General features: G+C 37.7%; 2 protein-coding genes across 2 annotated transcripts in view; both read left to right on the forward strand.

Moving 5' to 3' along the window:
* Nucleotides 1-2,690, forward strand: part of LOC110441811 (E3 ubiquitin-protein ligase SHPRH-like) — a 67,468-nt gene extending 64,778 nt beyond the window's left edge. The window contains exons 31-32 of the mRNA XM_021485068.1: nt 913-1,091; nt 1,487-2,690. Coding sequence (XP_021340743.1) covers nt 913-1,091; nt 1,487-2,549 — 1,242 coding nt within the window. The 3' untranslated portion in view covers nt 2,550-2,690. The remainder of the gene's footprint in view (nt 1-912; nt 1,092-1,486) is intronic.
* A 7,642-nt stretch (nt 2,691-10,332) lies between these two features.
* Nucleotides 10,333-18,763, forward strand: part of LOC110441810 (unconventional myosin-VI-like) — a 62,485-nt gene continuing 54,054 nt past the window's right edge. Inside the window, exon 1 of the mRNA XM_021485067.1 lies at nt 10,333-10,454. The gene's annotated coding sequence lies outside the window, so the exon portion shown is untranslated. The remainder of the gene's footprint in view (nt 10,455-18,763) is intronic.

Here is an 18,763-nt window from a genome sequence, read left to right on the forward strand (position 1 = left end):
ATAGCACTCTGTACACAGGGAAAATCCAGGTAAATAGCACTCTGTACACAGGGAAAATCCAGGTAAATAGCACTCTGTACACAGGGAAAATCCAGGTAAATAGTAAAATAGCACTGTAGACAGGGAAATTCCAGGTAAATAGCACTCTGTACACAGGGAAAATCCAGGTTAATAGCACTCTGTACACAGGGAAAATCCAGGTAAATAACACTCTGTAGACAAGGAAATTCAAGGTAAATAGCACTCTGTACACAGGGAAATTTGAGGTAAATAGCACTCTGTACACAGGCAAATTCCAGTAAAATAGCACTGTAGACAGGGAAATTCCAGGTAATTTGCACTCTGTACACAGGGAAAATCCAGGTTAATAGCACTCTGTACACAGGGAAAATTCAGGTAAATAGCACTCTGTACACAGGGAAAATCCAGGTAAATAGCACGCTGTATACAGGGAAAATCGAGGTAAATAGCACTCTGTACACAGGGAAACTCCAGGTAAATAGTACTCTGTAGTCATGGAAAATCCAGCTAAATAGCACTCTGTACACAGGGAAAATCCAGGTAAATAGCACTCTGTACACAAGAAAAATCCAGGTAAATAGCACTCTGTACACAGGGAAATTCCAGGTAAATAGCCCTCTGTACACAGGGAAACTCCAGGTAAATTGTACTCTGTAGTCATGGAAAATCCAGCTAAATAGCACTCTGTACGCAAGAAAAATCCAGGAAAATAGCACTCTGTACACAGGGAAATTCCAGGTAAATAGCACTCTGAACTGGTTATTTTTATCCAGAAAATCAATTGTAGTTAATATAATAGACTTGATTAAGCAATGTTAACTTCAACTTGAATTCCTAAATCATTTTCATAGTCTGATTCGAATAAAGGAATACTTTATCTTTTTCACACAGAACCAGCTGACATCATTTCGGGAGGAAAAAGATGTGACAGCCCTCCTACTCCCCATTCAGTCCGGCTCTAACGGACTCAACCTGATAGAGGCCACCTATGTTCTCCTGGTGGAGCCCATCCTCAACCCTGCACAGGAACTGCAGGCCATTGGGCGTGTCCACCGCATAGGTCAGACAAGGTAAGGGTCATAGGTCATGGTCACAAGATGAACAGGGTCATAGATCAAAGTCACAGGATGAGTGGGGTCATATGTTAAGGTCAGAAGATGGGTGACCTATTAGATACATCGGCAGCATTCCCTCTTTATCTCCACTTACCAAAAACATCTCTTGTTTAACAAAAACTCATGTCGATTCAACTTAATAAACAGTCCTCTCATTGTCTTCAACCCTGAATTCAATATCCAAATGTGTAATCATTGCTTCCAATTTGCTGAAGACAACATTTATTGTTCAGATTTAAACACTGTATTGTAAAAGAAATTACCTTGAAATTAATAGTCTTGGCCAAATAAGGCATATATCTTTTGTATATAACACAAATATCTAATAACAATCTTTGTTTATCACCTAGAAAAACTGAAGTCCATCGCTTTCTTATTCGTGGTACCATTGAAGAGAAAATGTATTCCATGTTGAAAACAATTGAAGATGTGCCATCAAGTCACAATACTGAGGAAAATGTGCTGACCATTGGACACTTAACGTCTCTGTTTCGCGAGGAGGAGGTGAACCGCGAGGCAGATAACTCTACAAACACTGAGGATAGCCAAGAAGTGCTAGTAGATGATGTGGCTGCAACAGAAGAAGTCACAAGTCAGTCTGTGGGTGACACAGGGAATATTCAGGGGACCAGTGGACAAGGTCAAAGTGATGATTTATCAGGGGAGGCAACTGTGCAGAGTAACAACACTTCAGGAGAAGTGTGTGTGATTGAGGACTCGTCTTCAGAGCAGGAGTGTATGCTGAGCTCAGGAGGGGAACCCCCAGGCTCAGATGTCATGTATTGTGACCCATACACTTTTTCCTCCAATGAAAGCATCAGTCAGTCAGAGGACAGTAACGAAGGGCCAGTCATTGAGGCTGATTGTGAACCAATCAATATCACTAGCCCTGGAAAGGTTTCCAACAGTGATGTTATAGACGTGGAATCAGAGCTTGTTGAGGAAGCTATGGTTGTGGATGATGACTGGGAGTCACACATCATAGACCTTACTTCCTCAGGAGAACCCTCAGGCATGTATAAAGATCCACAAATTACTTCACAGGGACATCAACAGAAAACCATCCAAGTAGATACACAGGCAGTCGTGGATCTGACATCTGATGATGACGAGATAGGATCCTCCGGACACTCACAGGTGGAGAAAACTTGGTGTGCCGATATCAATGAAGCCTCCCTGCTTGGTCTACCAACAGGTCATGGTGATATATCAAAAACTGGTCCAAAGACAGGTCTATGTGACGACCCATTTACTGGTTTACGGACAGATCCGCAACCTGATTTAGGGTCAGGTTCTAGTGGAAAGCCACAAGCTGGTCCACAGTCTGGTTTAAGTGAAGAAAAAGAATGTGGTTCATTAGTAGGTCATATGGTAGATCCACATGAGATCATGTCAACAAAGGAGACATTGTGAAAGACAGTCGTAGTTGATACAGAGGGACATTGTGATAGACACGGATTCGTTCTATGTTGATACGGATTACGTTCTATGTTGATACAGATTACTTTGTATGTTGATACAGATTACGTTGTATGTTGGTACGGATTACGTTGTATGTTGGTACAGATTACGTTGTATGTTGATATGGATTCCGTTCTATGTTGATACGGATTACTTTCTATGTTGATACGGATTACGTTGTATGTTGATATGGATTACGGTCTATGTTGATACGGATTACGTTGTATGGTGATATGGATTACGTTGTATGTTGGTATGGATTACGTTGTATGTTGATACGGATTCCGTTCTATGTTGATACGGATTACGTTCTATGTTGATACGGATTACGTTGTATGTTGATACAGATAACGTTCTATGTTGATACGGATTACGTTCTATGTTGATACAGATTACGTTGTATGTTGATATGGATTACGTTCTATGTTGATACGGATTACGTTGTATGTTGAGACGGATTACGTTCTATGTTGATACAGATTACGTTCTATGTTGATATGGATTACGTTGTATGTTGATACGGATTACGTTGTATGTTGATATGGATTACGTTGTATGTTGATACGGATTACGTTCTATGTTGATACAGATAACGTTCTATGTTGGTACAGATTACGTTGTATGTTGATACGGATTACGTTGTATGTTGGTACAGATTACGTTGTATGTTGATACAGATTACGTTGTATGTTGATATGGATTACGTTGTATGTTGGTATGGATTACGTTGTATGTTGATACAGATTACGTTCTATGTTGATACGGATTACGTTCTATGTTGATACGGATTACGTTGTATGTTGATACGGATTACGTTCTATATTGGTACGGATTACGTTGTATATTGATACGGATTACGTTGTATGTTGATACGGATTACGTTGTATGTTGATACGGATTACGTTCTATGTTGATACAGATTACGTTCTATGTTGATACGGATTACGTTGTATGTTGATACGGATTACGTTGGATGTTGATACGGATTACGTTCAATGTTGATACGGATTACGTTGTATGTTGATACGGATTACGTTCTATGTTGATCCGGATTACGTTCTATGTTGATATGGATTACGTTCTATGTTGATACGGATTACGTTCTATGTTGGTACGGATTACGTTGTATGTTGATACGGATTACGTTGTATGTTGGTACGGATTACGTTGTATGTTGGTACGGATTACGTTGTATGTTGGTACGGATTACGTTGTATGTTTACTGTAAACAGCATGGCTGTCCGTCCGTCTGTCTGTTTGTCTGTCCCTAGAAAAAGTTTGTCCAGACAACTTCTTTTAAAGTAAGGGACCAAACCATTTTTCTATTCTGACAATTTTTGACGAAGTTATGGCCCTTTGTTGAACAAATCCTGAAACCTTTTTTCCGAACAACTCCTTCTAAAGGTATGGATCGATTTCAACGAAACTTTCCAGATATGATAACTACCGCCTGCAGTTGTGCATCCAGGTATTCTTTTTTTTCATTTGACCTTTATTTACAAAGTTATGTCCCTTTGTTGAAAAGTCCTTGTCCGGACAACTCCTCCAAAACTACAGGGCCAATTTCAACAAAAGTTTCCAGATATGATAACTATATGATGAAGTTGTGCATCCAGGTGTTATTTTTTTTCATTTCGAGCCTTTTTACAAAATTATGGGCCTTCATTGAAAAATCTTTGTACAGGCAACTCGTTCAAAACTACGGGGCTAGTTTCAACGAAAGTTTTCAGATATGATAACTACCACCTGATATTGTGCATTCAGGTATTATTTTTTCATTCTCAACTTTTTTTTACAAAGTAATTGTTCTTTGTTGAAAAAAGCTTGCCCTGACAACTTCTCCAAAACTACTGGGCCAATTTCAAAGAAAGTTTACAGATATGATAACTACCCCATGGTGTTGTGCATCCAGGTAATTTTTTTCAAACCCCTTTTTTATGGAGTTATGGCCCTTTGTTGAAAAATCCTGGTCCTGACAATTTCTTCTGATCAAGTCAGCCAATTTCAAAGCTTACAGATATGGTAACTGCCTCCTGATGTTGTGCATCCAAGTAGTACTTTTTCAATCCAACCCTTTTAAAAGGAGTTATGGTCCTTTGTTGAAAAAAAACCCCTTTGTCTGTCTCCTAAACTACTGGTCCGATTTCAATGAAAGTTTACAGATATGGTAATTACCCCCTGATGTCATGCATCAGGTTAGTACTTTTTCCATTCCAACACTTTTTGACGAAGTTATGGCCCTTCGTTGAACAAATCCTGAAACTTTTTGTCTGGACAACTCGTTCTTAAGTTATGGATCGATTTTAACGAAACTTTCCAGATATGATAACTGCCACCTGAAGTTGTGCATCCAGGTATTCTTTTTTTTTCATTTGACCTTTATTAACAAAGTTATGGGCCTTTGTTTAAAATTCCTTGTACAGACAACTCCTTCAAAACTACAGGGCTAATTTGATTTTGTGCATCAAGGTAGTATTTTTTTCATTCCGACCCGTTTAAAAGGAGTTATGGTCCTTTATTGAAAAAAACACCTTTGTCTCCTAAACTGCTGTTCCAATTTCAATGAAAGTTTACATATATATGGTAATTACCCCCTGATGTCGTGCACCAGGGTAGTATTCTTTCATTTCGACCCGTTTTTAAGGAGTTATGGCCCTTTGTTTGAAATCTTTGTCCTGACAAATCTTCCTTAACTGCTATGGCGATTTCAGCAAAACTGGTTCATCTGGGCTAACACAAGATTTGGTTTGCAAGTGTGTTTGCCATTGGGAAGGAGTACAGAAAGTATGTCAGTTACCTATATACTTAAATAAGTGTACAGCTCAGTTAATAAAGAAATCATTACTGGTGGGAGTCTATGGATTGGTTTACAATGCTTTACCTTACTTAGCCTTTAGCTTACAGTTCTAGTTTATATAGGAGCGGGGTATTAGTTAGCCTTTGGCTTACAGTTCTAGTTGTTAAAGGTTGTGAGGTCGCGTCACCGAGCATTTCGAACTCCTTCCCTTGAAATAAGAGTTACTGCCCCTTAATAAGAAGCTTACTATGTAAGTTTTTTTTAAATTTTCTTGTTATTAATTATAACTTATACGTTGAACTTAAGTGATTCCGAGACAGAATAGTTGTTTTCATTTGACAATAGAATTTTCCATTGGAAACATACATGATTTGTTAAGTCATGTGATTTTGTTTTTTGATAGTCACACCATACATGTGCGAGCTGCAGTGTGTGGTGAATGAAATATATGTGATGCGAATAAGAATGTAAGTTTATATCATTGTCTGATAATTATTTAATTCCGATAACACCTGTCTAGATTTCATCTACCCCAATGACGGTCAAGTTTGTAATGAGTGTAGTATTAAAACCCAGAAGAAAAAAATCAAACTTTTGGGAAGTCTCAGATTTAGAAAAATTAAGAAAGTCAATTTTAAACATTCTATTTGTTCCTATGTGATGCTTTGTGACCGAGAAAATATCCTAAAATTTGTTAAAATATTGATTTTCTTTTAGTTTTAGACCGTAATCTGTATCATTTTAGTTTGTAAATGAACATAATCCATATCACACAGGGTCGTAATCCGTATCACACAGGGTCGTAATCCATATCACACAGGGTCGTAATCCGTATCACACGGTCGTAATCCGTATCAGCATACATACCAACTGTATCACACAGGGAAGTAAGCCGTATCAGCATACATACCAACTGTACCACACAGGGACGTAATCCGTATCCGCATACCTACCAACTGTATCACACAGGGAAGTAATCCGTATCAGCATACATACCATCTGTATCACACAGGGACGTAATCCGTCTCAGCATACATACCAACTGTATCGCACAGGGACGTAATCCGTATCAGCATACAGACCAACGGTACCTCACAGGGACGTAATCCCTACCAGCATAAATACCAACTGTATCACACAGGGAAGTAAGCCGTATCAGCATACATACCAACTGTACCACACAGGGACGTAATCCGTATCTGCATACATACCAACTGTATCACACGGGGTCGTAATCCGTATCAGCATACATCCCAACTGTATCACACAGGGACGTAAACCGTATCAGCATACATACCAACTGTACCACACAGGGACGTAATCCGTATCAGCATACATACCAACTGCATATTTTGATAAAAATATCGCTAACACTTGTGTTAAGTTCAAACTATTCAATGTTATTTTGTTGATGAGTCACTGGCCAATACATGTGTTGTGTAAAAGTAATTTAATTAAATAGTTATTACATTCAAATCTCCACAAAGCCGTATGCAAACTGATGTCCGTACATATATATGATTATTCAGTCAAAACCAATTCAATCTAAAAATTTAAATATTGATATAGCAGCTTAACATACTTATAGCATATAGACCGAGTCACAATGGTAAGTTTTCAGTATTTATACAAGAAAGCGCAAAAATACCTCTCACGTTCTTCCATCATGGGAGCATTTTGCTCTGCCGTAAGCCGTATTTAACGCAAAACTAACTTTTTGCTCCGACGTAATCCAAACAGCGAGTAATACTCTGACGTAAGCGAAATAGCTAGTATCGGGATTACCCCCTTGTATATTATTAACTCTGTTTTTTTCAGTTTTTTCTGACTTTTCTTGTACAATATATAAATTAAGTTGTACAATATAAAATTGATTCTATTTTTATTGTATTTTAGTACAATGTTGCAATGTTACAGGGTACAACAAACTGTTGCATCTTATCATTCAGATTATACAGATATAACTTCATGCTGTAGTATTTTCTGTCTTTGTTGTACAGTATATTTATTATTCCAGTGTTGTAGTATGTATACTTACAGGTGCATGTGGTACCCTGTATATAGGTACTAGTATAAACTATTGTGAACTGATAGTCTAGTTTTAATGGCTGCTCCAGTTCGTGATTTTTACCCTGTTTTCTGTATGGATCTATTGTGTGATAAGCCAGCCTTTCAATGCTGCTGTTAGGAATGGACAGACTTGACAGCATCAGGACAGTAGATACCAAGTTATTATATCTTTGATTTTTGTATATCAGCTGTTGAGCTGTAATGCCTACAGTAGTAGATTGTACATCACTGGGATCAACTACTAAATTCTGTGATAAAGAAAGCTGTCAGTGGTGTTTATTTATTTTTTAAAGAAACTTTTTTATGAAAACGGGTATGACCTTTTTAAATGTATTCCAATAAAAGTGGCTTTTCAGTATTTTGTTAATACTACCGATTGTTACAAAATATTTATTATTGATCAGTATATATGTATATATGGCGCAATTGTTTAACGTTGCAATACACTTCAAAATCACAATGTTTAAAATCCTGTTGTTAGAATTCTAGTACATGTAGTGTGTTGGCTATAGTGTATTTTAGACATTATTATTCTAATACATGTATGTAGGCTAATGTGTATCCTACATTGAATGTTTTAGATTCCAGTACAAAGGGTATAAGTAACAGAAATCATTGCGGTTTAGGATCAGGTCTTAGACTTGTTTAGATTTTATACAATGTATTCGATGTTGCTTTTCACAAAAATAGATAAAAATTGATGAATGAAGAAGTGGTGTCTGGGTTTTTTCTAGAGTATATATGATATCACAGTATGTATGGCTTGCAGAAAAATCACAGTGAAATGTAAAGCAACGGATAACATGATCACTGATTCAGTATCAAATGAGGAAAATGTAGGTAAAGGTCGTGACCCTAATCTTATGGAACTATGGGCTTAAAATTTGACCTTTGACCCCTGATAACATTCAAATTGACCTACTGCCCTCAATACAATATTTAAGAAAAGAAAAGTTGAACTGCTGGTTTTAATACTGAAGCATAACTGGACTTGGTCGATCGTTGGTGACCAGGTTTCAAATTTGCCACAATACTCTGCGTTTCAACTTTGTAATAAGAGAAATGAAATGGCAAGACCGCGATTCGAACCCGGGCCCCTCCAAACTCTGACATATACTCTACCAATTGAGCTACCTGGTTGCCAACGATTGACCCTGTCTAATTCTTCATTCTTCCCTCCTTCAACCAAGTCTTTGACCCAAAAAGAAACACAATACCCTAGACCCCCTTATGTGGGTATATTGTGTTGGGTACCAGATTTGTAACAGGAGAAGGAGAACTCCAGACTGATAATCTACCAACTGAGCTACCACTGTCGCTGACAATTGACCCAGTCCAGTTCTACTACAAAACCATATCAAAGTATCATGGTGCTAGACCTTGAAATTCTTAAAGAGGGCTGTTTCAAGACATTAGCATCAATGATTGGTGACAATAAACTAATCAGGCCAATATCATCTATGTAAAACGAGATCCCATAGTGATCTTGGCGCCCACCATCGTACAATCTCCATTAGAACTTTCTGTCAGTTTGATCTTTTCTCTTCTCTGTTTGGCCAGTTTACCTGGCAGCCATCTTGTTCTTCTGATTAGTCTCAAAAGTTAAAATGCACAACTAATGACCAAGGGAAACCTACATATCAAATTTGGGAATGATCCCTCCAGCAATTTTATGAGAAATAGAGCTATAACAAACTAATATGTAACAAGACAGCTGCCTGTCTGCCATCTTGGTTTTCCGATTAGTCCAAACATTTTTATATGCATAACTTTTAGAGAACCAAGAGAAACCTTTATGTGAAATTTGACAAAGATCCTTCTCCAAAACTTTTTAAGAAATAGCGCTTACAATATATAACTCCCAAATCCAATATGGCCACCTGCTGGCCATCTTAGTTTTTTAAGTCTGTCCCCAAATTTGAAATACATGGCAACATGGGGAGCCCTCATGTGAAAATTGATAAAGACCCCTCTTGTACCTTCTGAGAAATAGTGCTAATAAACTTTAACTCTCAAATTCAAGATGGCTGCCTGTCGGCCATCTTGGTTTTCTCTTAAGTCCTAAAATTTTGGTATGCACAACTAGGAACCATGTGGAAACTAAATGTGAATTTTAAGAAAAATCGCTCCAGCATATTCTCAAATTCAAGATGGCTACCTTTCGGCCATCTTGGTTTTGCAATAAGTCCCGAAATTTGATATGCATATATTAGGATCGTGGGGAACCTTCTTGTCAGATTTAAGAAAAATCCTTCCAGCAGTGAGAAATAGCGCTAACAATTAGCTTTAAATTCAAATGTCAAAATGGCTGCCTTTCGGCCATCTTGGTTTTGCAATCAGTCTTAAAATTCGATATACATATCTAGAGACCATTGGAAACCTTTATGTGTTATTTGAGAAAGATCTCTCCGGTACTTTCTGAGACATTGAGTTAACAAGAATTGTTAAAAATGATAGATTACAAAAGCAATATCAAAATCGTCTTAATATATTGACAGGAAAACGTTCATGACTATGGTGATATCTTAATTGGCTACATGCGGGGCTTAAACAAACTGTTTTAACACTGACACTGCGCACTAAAACGGGTTTTACTTCTAATTTAAGGGGAGGTAACTATATTTTTCTCCTAAAGCGGACGAACATCCGGCGTGTTACACTGTTTTCATTTTCTGTAAAACTAATTCACACAATTCATAAAGCATTTTTAGTCAAAATAAACGCCTTTAATTTCCCCTAAAACAATTATTATCCTGGTTTAGTTTTTTCAGGTATTACTAACATATTTTTAAATATAAAAGTAACCGAAATATAAGAACTATTTCCCCAGGTGTAAATTCTGACAGACAAATTCTTCCGCGATTTACTCCTCTATTTTTAGCAGGTCAACTCGCCGGTTGCAAGTCAGCACGGAAGTATACAACTGGAAATAGACCTTTGTAACAAATCAGAAACACTACGAGAGGAAAAGATCACGCCTAAACAAAGTCGTACGTATATTTTTGATGCTTCATGTAATGTAGTTTTATTGGAAAAATCATCTTCAACAGGTGTCGGTGTCACAGGTGAGTCTTGATTATCACATGAAATACCTGGATTTCTGGGAGGTACTCGACGCTGATACCTGTGTCTGATATGTGGTAACAGACAGCGATAATTAGCCTTACACCGTGTTAGAGGTGTCGAAAGTGTTTGACAGTCGTATGCAAAGCCTGACAGGGCGTATACCTGTACAGGTAACAATCGATACAGCGAGATATTGATACCGATCAACTGAGTGGTCAGCCAGCTATAACACACCTGTCCACAACTTTGATCTGCCGATCAGATAACATGTACGTGTATGACATCAGTGTTAAGCGAAGGAAATCTATCACATTCCAAGGGGTTTCCCTATAACTATGTAGAACAAAACTCAGCCACGTGCTGTCAATCAAATGAAACAGGTCATGGATAGTTCTTTAAATAGTTAATTGATCACAATCAAAACTAAAAGATGACGTGCGCAGACACATGTGTACGATACTACTAATTCTTGTGTAATATTACATAATACAGTCCTACTATAGAAATGTATAGGGAGAACAAAGACCACAAGTACAGTGTACGTACATGTATAGACGTAAACTAGTCAGGGGACCTGGTGGGCCCTGTCCTTTTCATCCTGTATCTAAATATAGAAATGAGGTACAGTGTTTACACAATAGAGTACTCTTTGCTGGGTGTCAATAGAGTGACAAAGAGACCTCTAACTTTTATGCAAATTTTCTAACCCTGATTCTCACCCAAATAGTTCAAGCATTCTGAAATTAGAATGAAAGAAACATTTACACATTTTCTTATCTAACCACATGGCATAATGTTTCTGGTTTTTATTGGAGAAATATAGGATTCATATTATTTATGGCACAAAGTGTTACTAATTTTTGTTTAACCCTATTTCAGAAGGAACTGGAGTTGTATATTAAAGCAATGAAGTTTCAAATTGGATCATTTTTCTGTTGGAGGGGGGTGGGGGGATAATGGGCCTTACCTATATTCCCATTGAGATCATCTTTTCTCTTACCCTGGACAGGTGTATCTTCACTTTTACCGGTGTGAGATTTCCTTGTCTCACCCTAGGGTTGAGACGGGGGGATTCCCCTATTCATAACAATGGTATGACGTCACTTCAACAATATAATGACGTCACGTCAACAATACAATGACGTCATGTCAACAATCCATCAACAACACGTCAACCCTGAATTTAGCATGTAACGTTGTCATTACATTGTGTATATGATACACATTGGAAGAACAGGATAAGAGAAAAAGAATCATTCACCCCCTTGTGGGTAAGATAGAGGAATCTAAACCCTCAGGAAAGATTCTTAAGTTGCCAAACACTCGGCAAAGCCTCGTGTATGGCAACATAAGAATCTTCTCCCTCAGGTTGAATCTTCTCCCAAAGGGGGTGAGAGATTCTATTAATCTCATTTCATCTCCACCCCAACTAAACTCATCTTTACCAAAATTATACTTGCCTTGTCTCATTATCACTCCAACTAGAATCACATTGTCTCATCTTCACTTCAAACAATAATCACCCTAGAGTTGAGACAAGCTACACATGCTCTTTGCACGTTCTCAACAATACCATGACGTCACGGCAACAATACCATGATGTCACGGCAACAATACAATGACGTCATGTCGACAATTCAATCGCATCATATCAGCATTATCTTGCATTGATGTAACGGCAATATTAGATAGATAAGAGGGTAAACAGGGTAAGAGAAAAATAATCATTCACCCCCTTGGGAGTGAGACAGGGGATCTCAACCCTCGGGAAAAGATTCTTAAGTTGCCAAACACTCGGCAAAGCCTCTTAAGATTCTTAAGCTGTCAAACACTCTGCAAGCCGCGTGTTTGGCAACTTAAGAATCTTACCCCTTGGGTTGAGATCCCCCTGTCTCACCCCCAAGGGGGTGAATGATTCTATTAGTCTCATCTACGGATACACTCAACTAAATTATCTTGTCTCATCTACACTCCAACTAAATTATCTTATCTCATCTACACTCCAACTTAATTATCTTATCTCATCTACACTCCAACTAAATTATCTTGTCTCATCTACACTCCAACTAAACTATCTTGTCTCATCTACACTCCAACTAAACTATCTTGTCTCATCTACACTAGAACTAAACTATCTTGTCTCATCTACACTCCAACTAAACTATCTTGTCTCATCTACACTCCAACTAAACTATCTTGTCTCATCTACACTCCAACAAAAATCACCTTGCTCATCGTCACACAAACTTAAATAATTTTGTATCATCTACACTCCAATGTTAATGGTCAAATTTTATGTCATCTACACTCCTACTAAATTATCTTGTCTCATCTACGGATACACTCCAACTAAAATCACTTTGGCTCATTTACACCCAGACCTGTATTAAATAACCCTGTCTCATCTCCTACCCAACTTTAACCACCTTATCTCATCTTCACCCCTAGTAATATATTTATAACCTTGAATTGGGAGTAGGGTTATATATTGTGTTTTGTTTCCCTCACAATTTATTATCAAGGATTAGGAGTCGGGTTCAGCCCTAGGCCTCTAGATAAATGCATGCCTCTTTATGCAGAACTAATATTCAGGTAAACTTGACCATAAACATTACTGCTATAGGTTTTGTGCCAGCTTGCTGATATACCGGCTTTGTTATCTGGGTGTGTGTGCTGCTGTTAGGTGAATGCTACCCATTTATCTACAGGTAATTCAATGATGGGTATAAGGTAGCATCAGTCTCATTACCATGGCAACTAATCAGGTAATAGAATTTTCTGTAAAAATCCTTAACCATCTGGCTGCCGGTTCTGGAGAGGGTTTTCCTGATCTGGTGTCATGTAACATCATAAAATAAGTGCTATATAATTTTGTTACGTACACTGAATTTTCTTGTTTGCTGCTAGTTGCCTTTGTTTATGTATGAGCTACAATACATAGTGAATCAGTCTTCAGAAACAGACTTTCTGTTGTGTACAGGTGACCATATCTTAAACCTTGTGCTAATTATTAAATTGTAAAGTTGTGTTAGTTTATTAGTATAGTCTTAAATTTCCTGAAATAAGGAATAGCACAATTGACTTCTTAAAATGACATTGTGATATTTGAATTGTGATTATAATTACTTGCCGGAAACTGACACCTGTAGCAGATGTGGTAAATGTATTGATTTAGGGACTGATGTATGGCAGGAGGTAGCCGTTTAGGGGTGGGAAATGTATTGATTTAGGGACTGATGTTGGGCTGGAGGTAGCCGTTTAGGGGTGGAAAATGTATTGATTTAGGGACTGATGACATGTATGGCTGGAGGTAGCCGTTTAGGCGTGGGAAATGAATTGATTTAGGGACTGATGTATGGCAGGAGGTAGCCGTTTAGGGGTGGAAAATGTATTGATTTAGGGACTGATGTGTGGCTGGAGGTAGCCGTTTAGGGGTGGTAGATGTATTGATTTAGGGGCTGATGTATGGCTGGAGGTAGCCGTTTGGGGTGTTAGATGGATTGATTTAGGGACTGGTGAAAGGCTGGAGGTAGCCGTTTAGGCGTGGGAAATGAATTGATTTAGGGACTGATGTATTGCTGGAGGTAGCTGTTTAGGTGTGCTAAATGTATTGATTTAGGGACTGATGACATGTATGGCTGGAGGTAGCCGTTAGGGGTGTTAGAGGTATCAATTTAGGGACTGATGTATGGCTGGAGGGAGCCGTTTAGGTGTGGGAAATGTATTGATTTAGGGACTGATGTGTGGCTGGAGGTAGCCGTTTAGGTCTGGTAGATGTATTGATTTAGGGGCTGATGTATGGCTGGAGGTAGCCGTTTGGGGGGTTAGATGTATTGATTTAGGGACTGATGTATTGCTGGAGGTAGCTGTTTAGGTGTAGTAAATTTATTGATTTAGGGACTGATGTGTGGCTGGAGGTAGCCGTTTAGGGGGGGTATATATTGATTTAGGGACTGATGTTGGGCTGGAGGTAGCCGTTTAGGTGTGGTAAATGTATTGATTAATGGACTGATGTATGGCTGGAGGCAGCCGGTTAGGGGCGGTAAATGTATTGATTTAGGGGCTGATGTATGGCTGGAGGTAGCGGTTTAGGGGTGGTAAATATATTGATTTAGGGACTGATGTGTGGCTGGAGGTAGCCGTTTAGGCGTGGGAAATGTATTGATTTAGGGACTGATGACATGTATGGCTGGAGGTAGCAGTTTAGGGGTGGTAGATGTATTGATTTAGGGGCTGATGTATGGCTGGAGGTAGCCGTTTAGGGGTGGTAAAAAACAGAAGGGAGTTATATGGGGGCAGGGTCAAATTGAGTAGAAGATTGCGCAGAAAGTCACACATTTGTGTTGGAATTATTAGTGTAGATTAATGAAGATGGAGTATGAATAATTATTAAGGAATGTAGACACTCAATGAGGTATGTGATGTGTGTATTACAAGTTTCATGTGTGTATGTGTGTTTGTGTGTTACAGGTGCTTTTATAATGTATATGTGTATTGCATGTGTGTGTATTATATGTGTAAATGTTTGAAATCAACCAACACACTATAGTCATTATATATACAATTGCTGATTTTAAATAGATGAATACACTATATATGCTACCATTATTGGTGCTAGGGCCAAGTCCCACCCCTTGAGACTGCATTCCTGGCTCATAACATGAAGACATTTTATATCCCCAGCCTTGAACAAAACACTTGTATTATATACAGTTGCTGAAGATTTAGGTGTAATATGCTACAACGGGTCAAAGCTATATTACTACTTTAGCCACTAGGAAAAATGTTGCCATGTGTTAAACAGTTTTGTTGGCTACATCATTCTTTTTATCAGATTCTATTATTTTGATTAGATATATGTTTGGCTTGAGCGATTATCTGAACAACTGAAACAGAGAACTGAAATATCTTATATTAGTGAATATCACTATAGTACTTTATAGAGGAAAAATATCTCCTTGAAGAAAGTAATAAGTGTGTGTTAATTATTTAATAATCAGCATATTCTTAACATTAGCATGCATTTCACTTGTAGATAAATGTATGTTTCAAATTGTTGTACATGTACATGTGCTTGTGAACATGCGTATCAAAGAACTTGGATAGTTTTATAAATTACATTACCTTTTATTATTGAAAAAGCAGTGACGATTTGTCCATTGTATTGTGTAACTTAACTTTCACATGTATACAAGTGTTAGTCATAGTGTTCTGATAATGTTGTGTACACACACATACGTTTGGAAGGAGGCTCTTTTCTAAGTCTGGGATATCAATACTGTGGTTACAATAATCACTGGATATATGATTGACAAGTTTGTCAACTGTAACGGTGCACGGCCCCAGGTATTAAAAACAGGGAAAGTCAGTATGTTTATGGGAAAGGAACACACCTGATCTATACAGTTATCTCAAACTGATCTAATTCCCTTTTTAGCTCACCTGCCCGAAGGGCAAGGGAGCTTATGTTATGGTGCAGCGTCCGTCGTCCGTCTGTCCGGCATCAACTTTTTGCTTTAAACAACTTCTTTTCAGTAACCAAAAGGCCTAGGAAGATGATATTTGGCCAGTAGCATGCTGGGATCAAGGGCTACCAAGTTTGTTCAAATAAATGACCTTGACCCACTTTCAAGGTCACAGGGGTCAAATATGTTAAAATCTTCAAACAACTTCTTCTCAATAACCAAAAGGCCCAGGGTACTGATATTGGGCCTGTAGCATGCTGGGATGAAGGGCTACCAAGTTTGTTCAAATGAATGACCTTGACCCACTTTCAAGGTCACTGGTGTCATATGTCTTTAAAATCCTCAAACAACTTCTTCTCAATAACCAAATGGCCCAGGGTACTGATATTGGGCCTGTAGCATACTGGGATGAAGGGCTACCAAGTTTGTTCAAATAAATAACCTTGACCCACTTTCAAGGTCACTGGGGTCTGATGTCTTAAAATCTTAAAACAACTTCTTCTCAATAACCAAAAGGCCCAGGTACTGTCATGGGCCTGTATTATGCTGGGATGAAGGACTATCAAGTTTGTTCAACTGAATGACCTTGACCCACTTTCAAGGTCACAGGGGTCAAATGTCGTAAAATCTTCAAGCAACTTCTTTTCAATAAGCAAAAGAGCCAGGGTACTGAATTTGGGCCTGTAGCATGCTGGGATGAAGGACTACCATGCTAGTTCAAATGAATGACCTTGATCCACTTTCAACCTAATGTCCTTGTTCGACAATCAAGGTCAGAGGCATCATATGTTTAAATCTTTTAATAGGTTCTTATGAAATCTTAATATTACAAGTGTTAGATTAATAACAGGTGAGCGATGCAGGCCCATTGGGCCTCTTGTTTCACATTGTTCTATTAGAGTGTTTGTACAAAATGTCATAAGTCTCTGATACAGAGATATCTTTGCTGGTTTTAAATCAGTCTAGGCTTTACAAGGTGCTTTGGTGCAGGGTATATTGACAGAATGATTGTATATGCCAATGTACATGTCAGGGAAGTAATATTTTGGAACCATATCACGCATGTAGACCAGACCTTTATCATGCTGGCTATAATGGAGAAGTTTCTGTGCTAAGTTATGTTATAGACTGGTTACTGTTGTACTGTTAATTATAAGGTATAGAATAGTTTCTCTGTATGGTACTGATGTTATAGACAGTTATGTTATAGACTGGTTACTGTTGTACTGTTAAGGTATAGAATAGTTTCTCTGTATGGTACTGATGTTATAGACAGTTATGTTATAGACTGGTTACTGTTGTACTGTTAAGGTATAGAATAGTTTCTCTGTATGGTACTGATGTTATAGACAGTTATGTTATAGACTGGTTACTGTTGTACTGTTAAGGTATAGAATAGTTTCTCTGTATGGTACTGATGTTATAGACAGTTATGTTATAGACTGGTTACTGTTGTACTGTTAAGGTATAGAATAGTTTCTCTGTATGGTACTGATGTTATAGACAGTTATGTTATAGACTGGTTACTGTTGTACTGTTAAGGTATAGAATAGTTTCTCTGTATGGTACTGATGTTATAGACAGTTATGTTATAGACTGGTTACTGTTGTACTGTTAAGGTATAGAATAGTTTCTCTGTATGGTACTGATGTTATAGACAGTTATGTTATAGACTGGTTACTGTTGTACTGTTAAGGTATAGAATAGTTTCTCTGTATGGTACTGATGTTATAGACAGTTATGTTATAGACTGGTTACTGTTGTACTGTTAAGGTATAGAATAGTTTCTCTGTATGGTACTGATGTTATAGACAGTTATGTTATAGACTGGTTACTGTTGTACTGTTAAGGTATAGAATAGTTTCTCTGTATGGTACTGATGTTATAGACAGTTATGTTATAGACTGGTTACTGTTGTACTGTTAAGGTATAGAATAGTTTCTCTGTATGGTACTGATGTTATAGACAGTTATGTTATAGACTGGTTACTGTTGTACTGTTAAGGTATAGAATAGTTTCTCTGTATGGTACTGATGTTATAGACAGTTATGTTATAGACTGGTTACTGTTGTACTGTTAAGGTATAGAATAGTTTCTCTGTATGGTACTGATGTTATAGACAGTTATGTTATAGACTGGTTACTGTTGTACTGTTAAGGTATAGAATAGTTTCTCTGTATGGTACTGATGTTATAGACAGTTATGTTATAGACTGGTTACTGTTGTACTGTTAAGGTATAGAATAGTTTCTCTGTATGGTACTGATGTTATAGACAGTTATGTTATAGACTGGTTACTGTTGTACTGTTAAGGTATAGAATAGTTTCTCTGTATGGTACTGATGTTATAGACAGTTATGTTATAGACTGGTTACTGTTGTACTGTTAAGGTATAGAATAGTTTCTCTGTATGGTACTGATGTTATAGACAGTTATGTTATAGACTGGTTACTGTTGTACTGTTAAGGTATAGAATAGTTTCTCTGTATGGTACTGATGTTATAGACAGTTATGTTATAGACTGGTTACTGTTGTACTGTTAAGGTATAGAATAGTTTCTCTGTATGGTACTGATGTTATAGACAGTTATGTTATAGACTGGTTACTGTTGTACTGTTAAGGTATAGAATAGTTTCTCTGTATGGTACTGATGTTATAGACAGTGGTATGTTATAGACTGGTTACTGTTGTACTGTTAAGGTATAGAATAGTTTCTCTGTATGGTACTTAATGATGTTATGGGACGGTTTCTGTGGTTAAACTAAGTTT

The sequence above is a fragment of the Mizuhopecten yessoensis genome, unplaced genomic scaffold (assembly GCF_002113885.1).
Source record: "Mizuhopecten yessoensis strain PY_sf001 unplaced genomic scaffold, ASM211388v2 scaffold716137, whole genome shotgun sequence".
NCBI classification, from domain to species: Eukaryota; Metazoa; Mollusca; class Bivalvia; order Pectinida; family Pectinidae; genus Mizuhopecten; species Mizuhopecten yessoensis.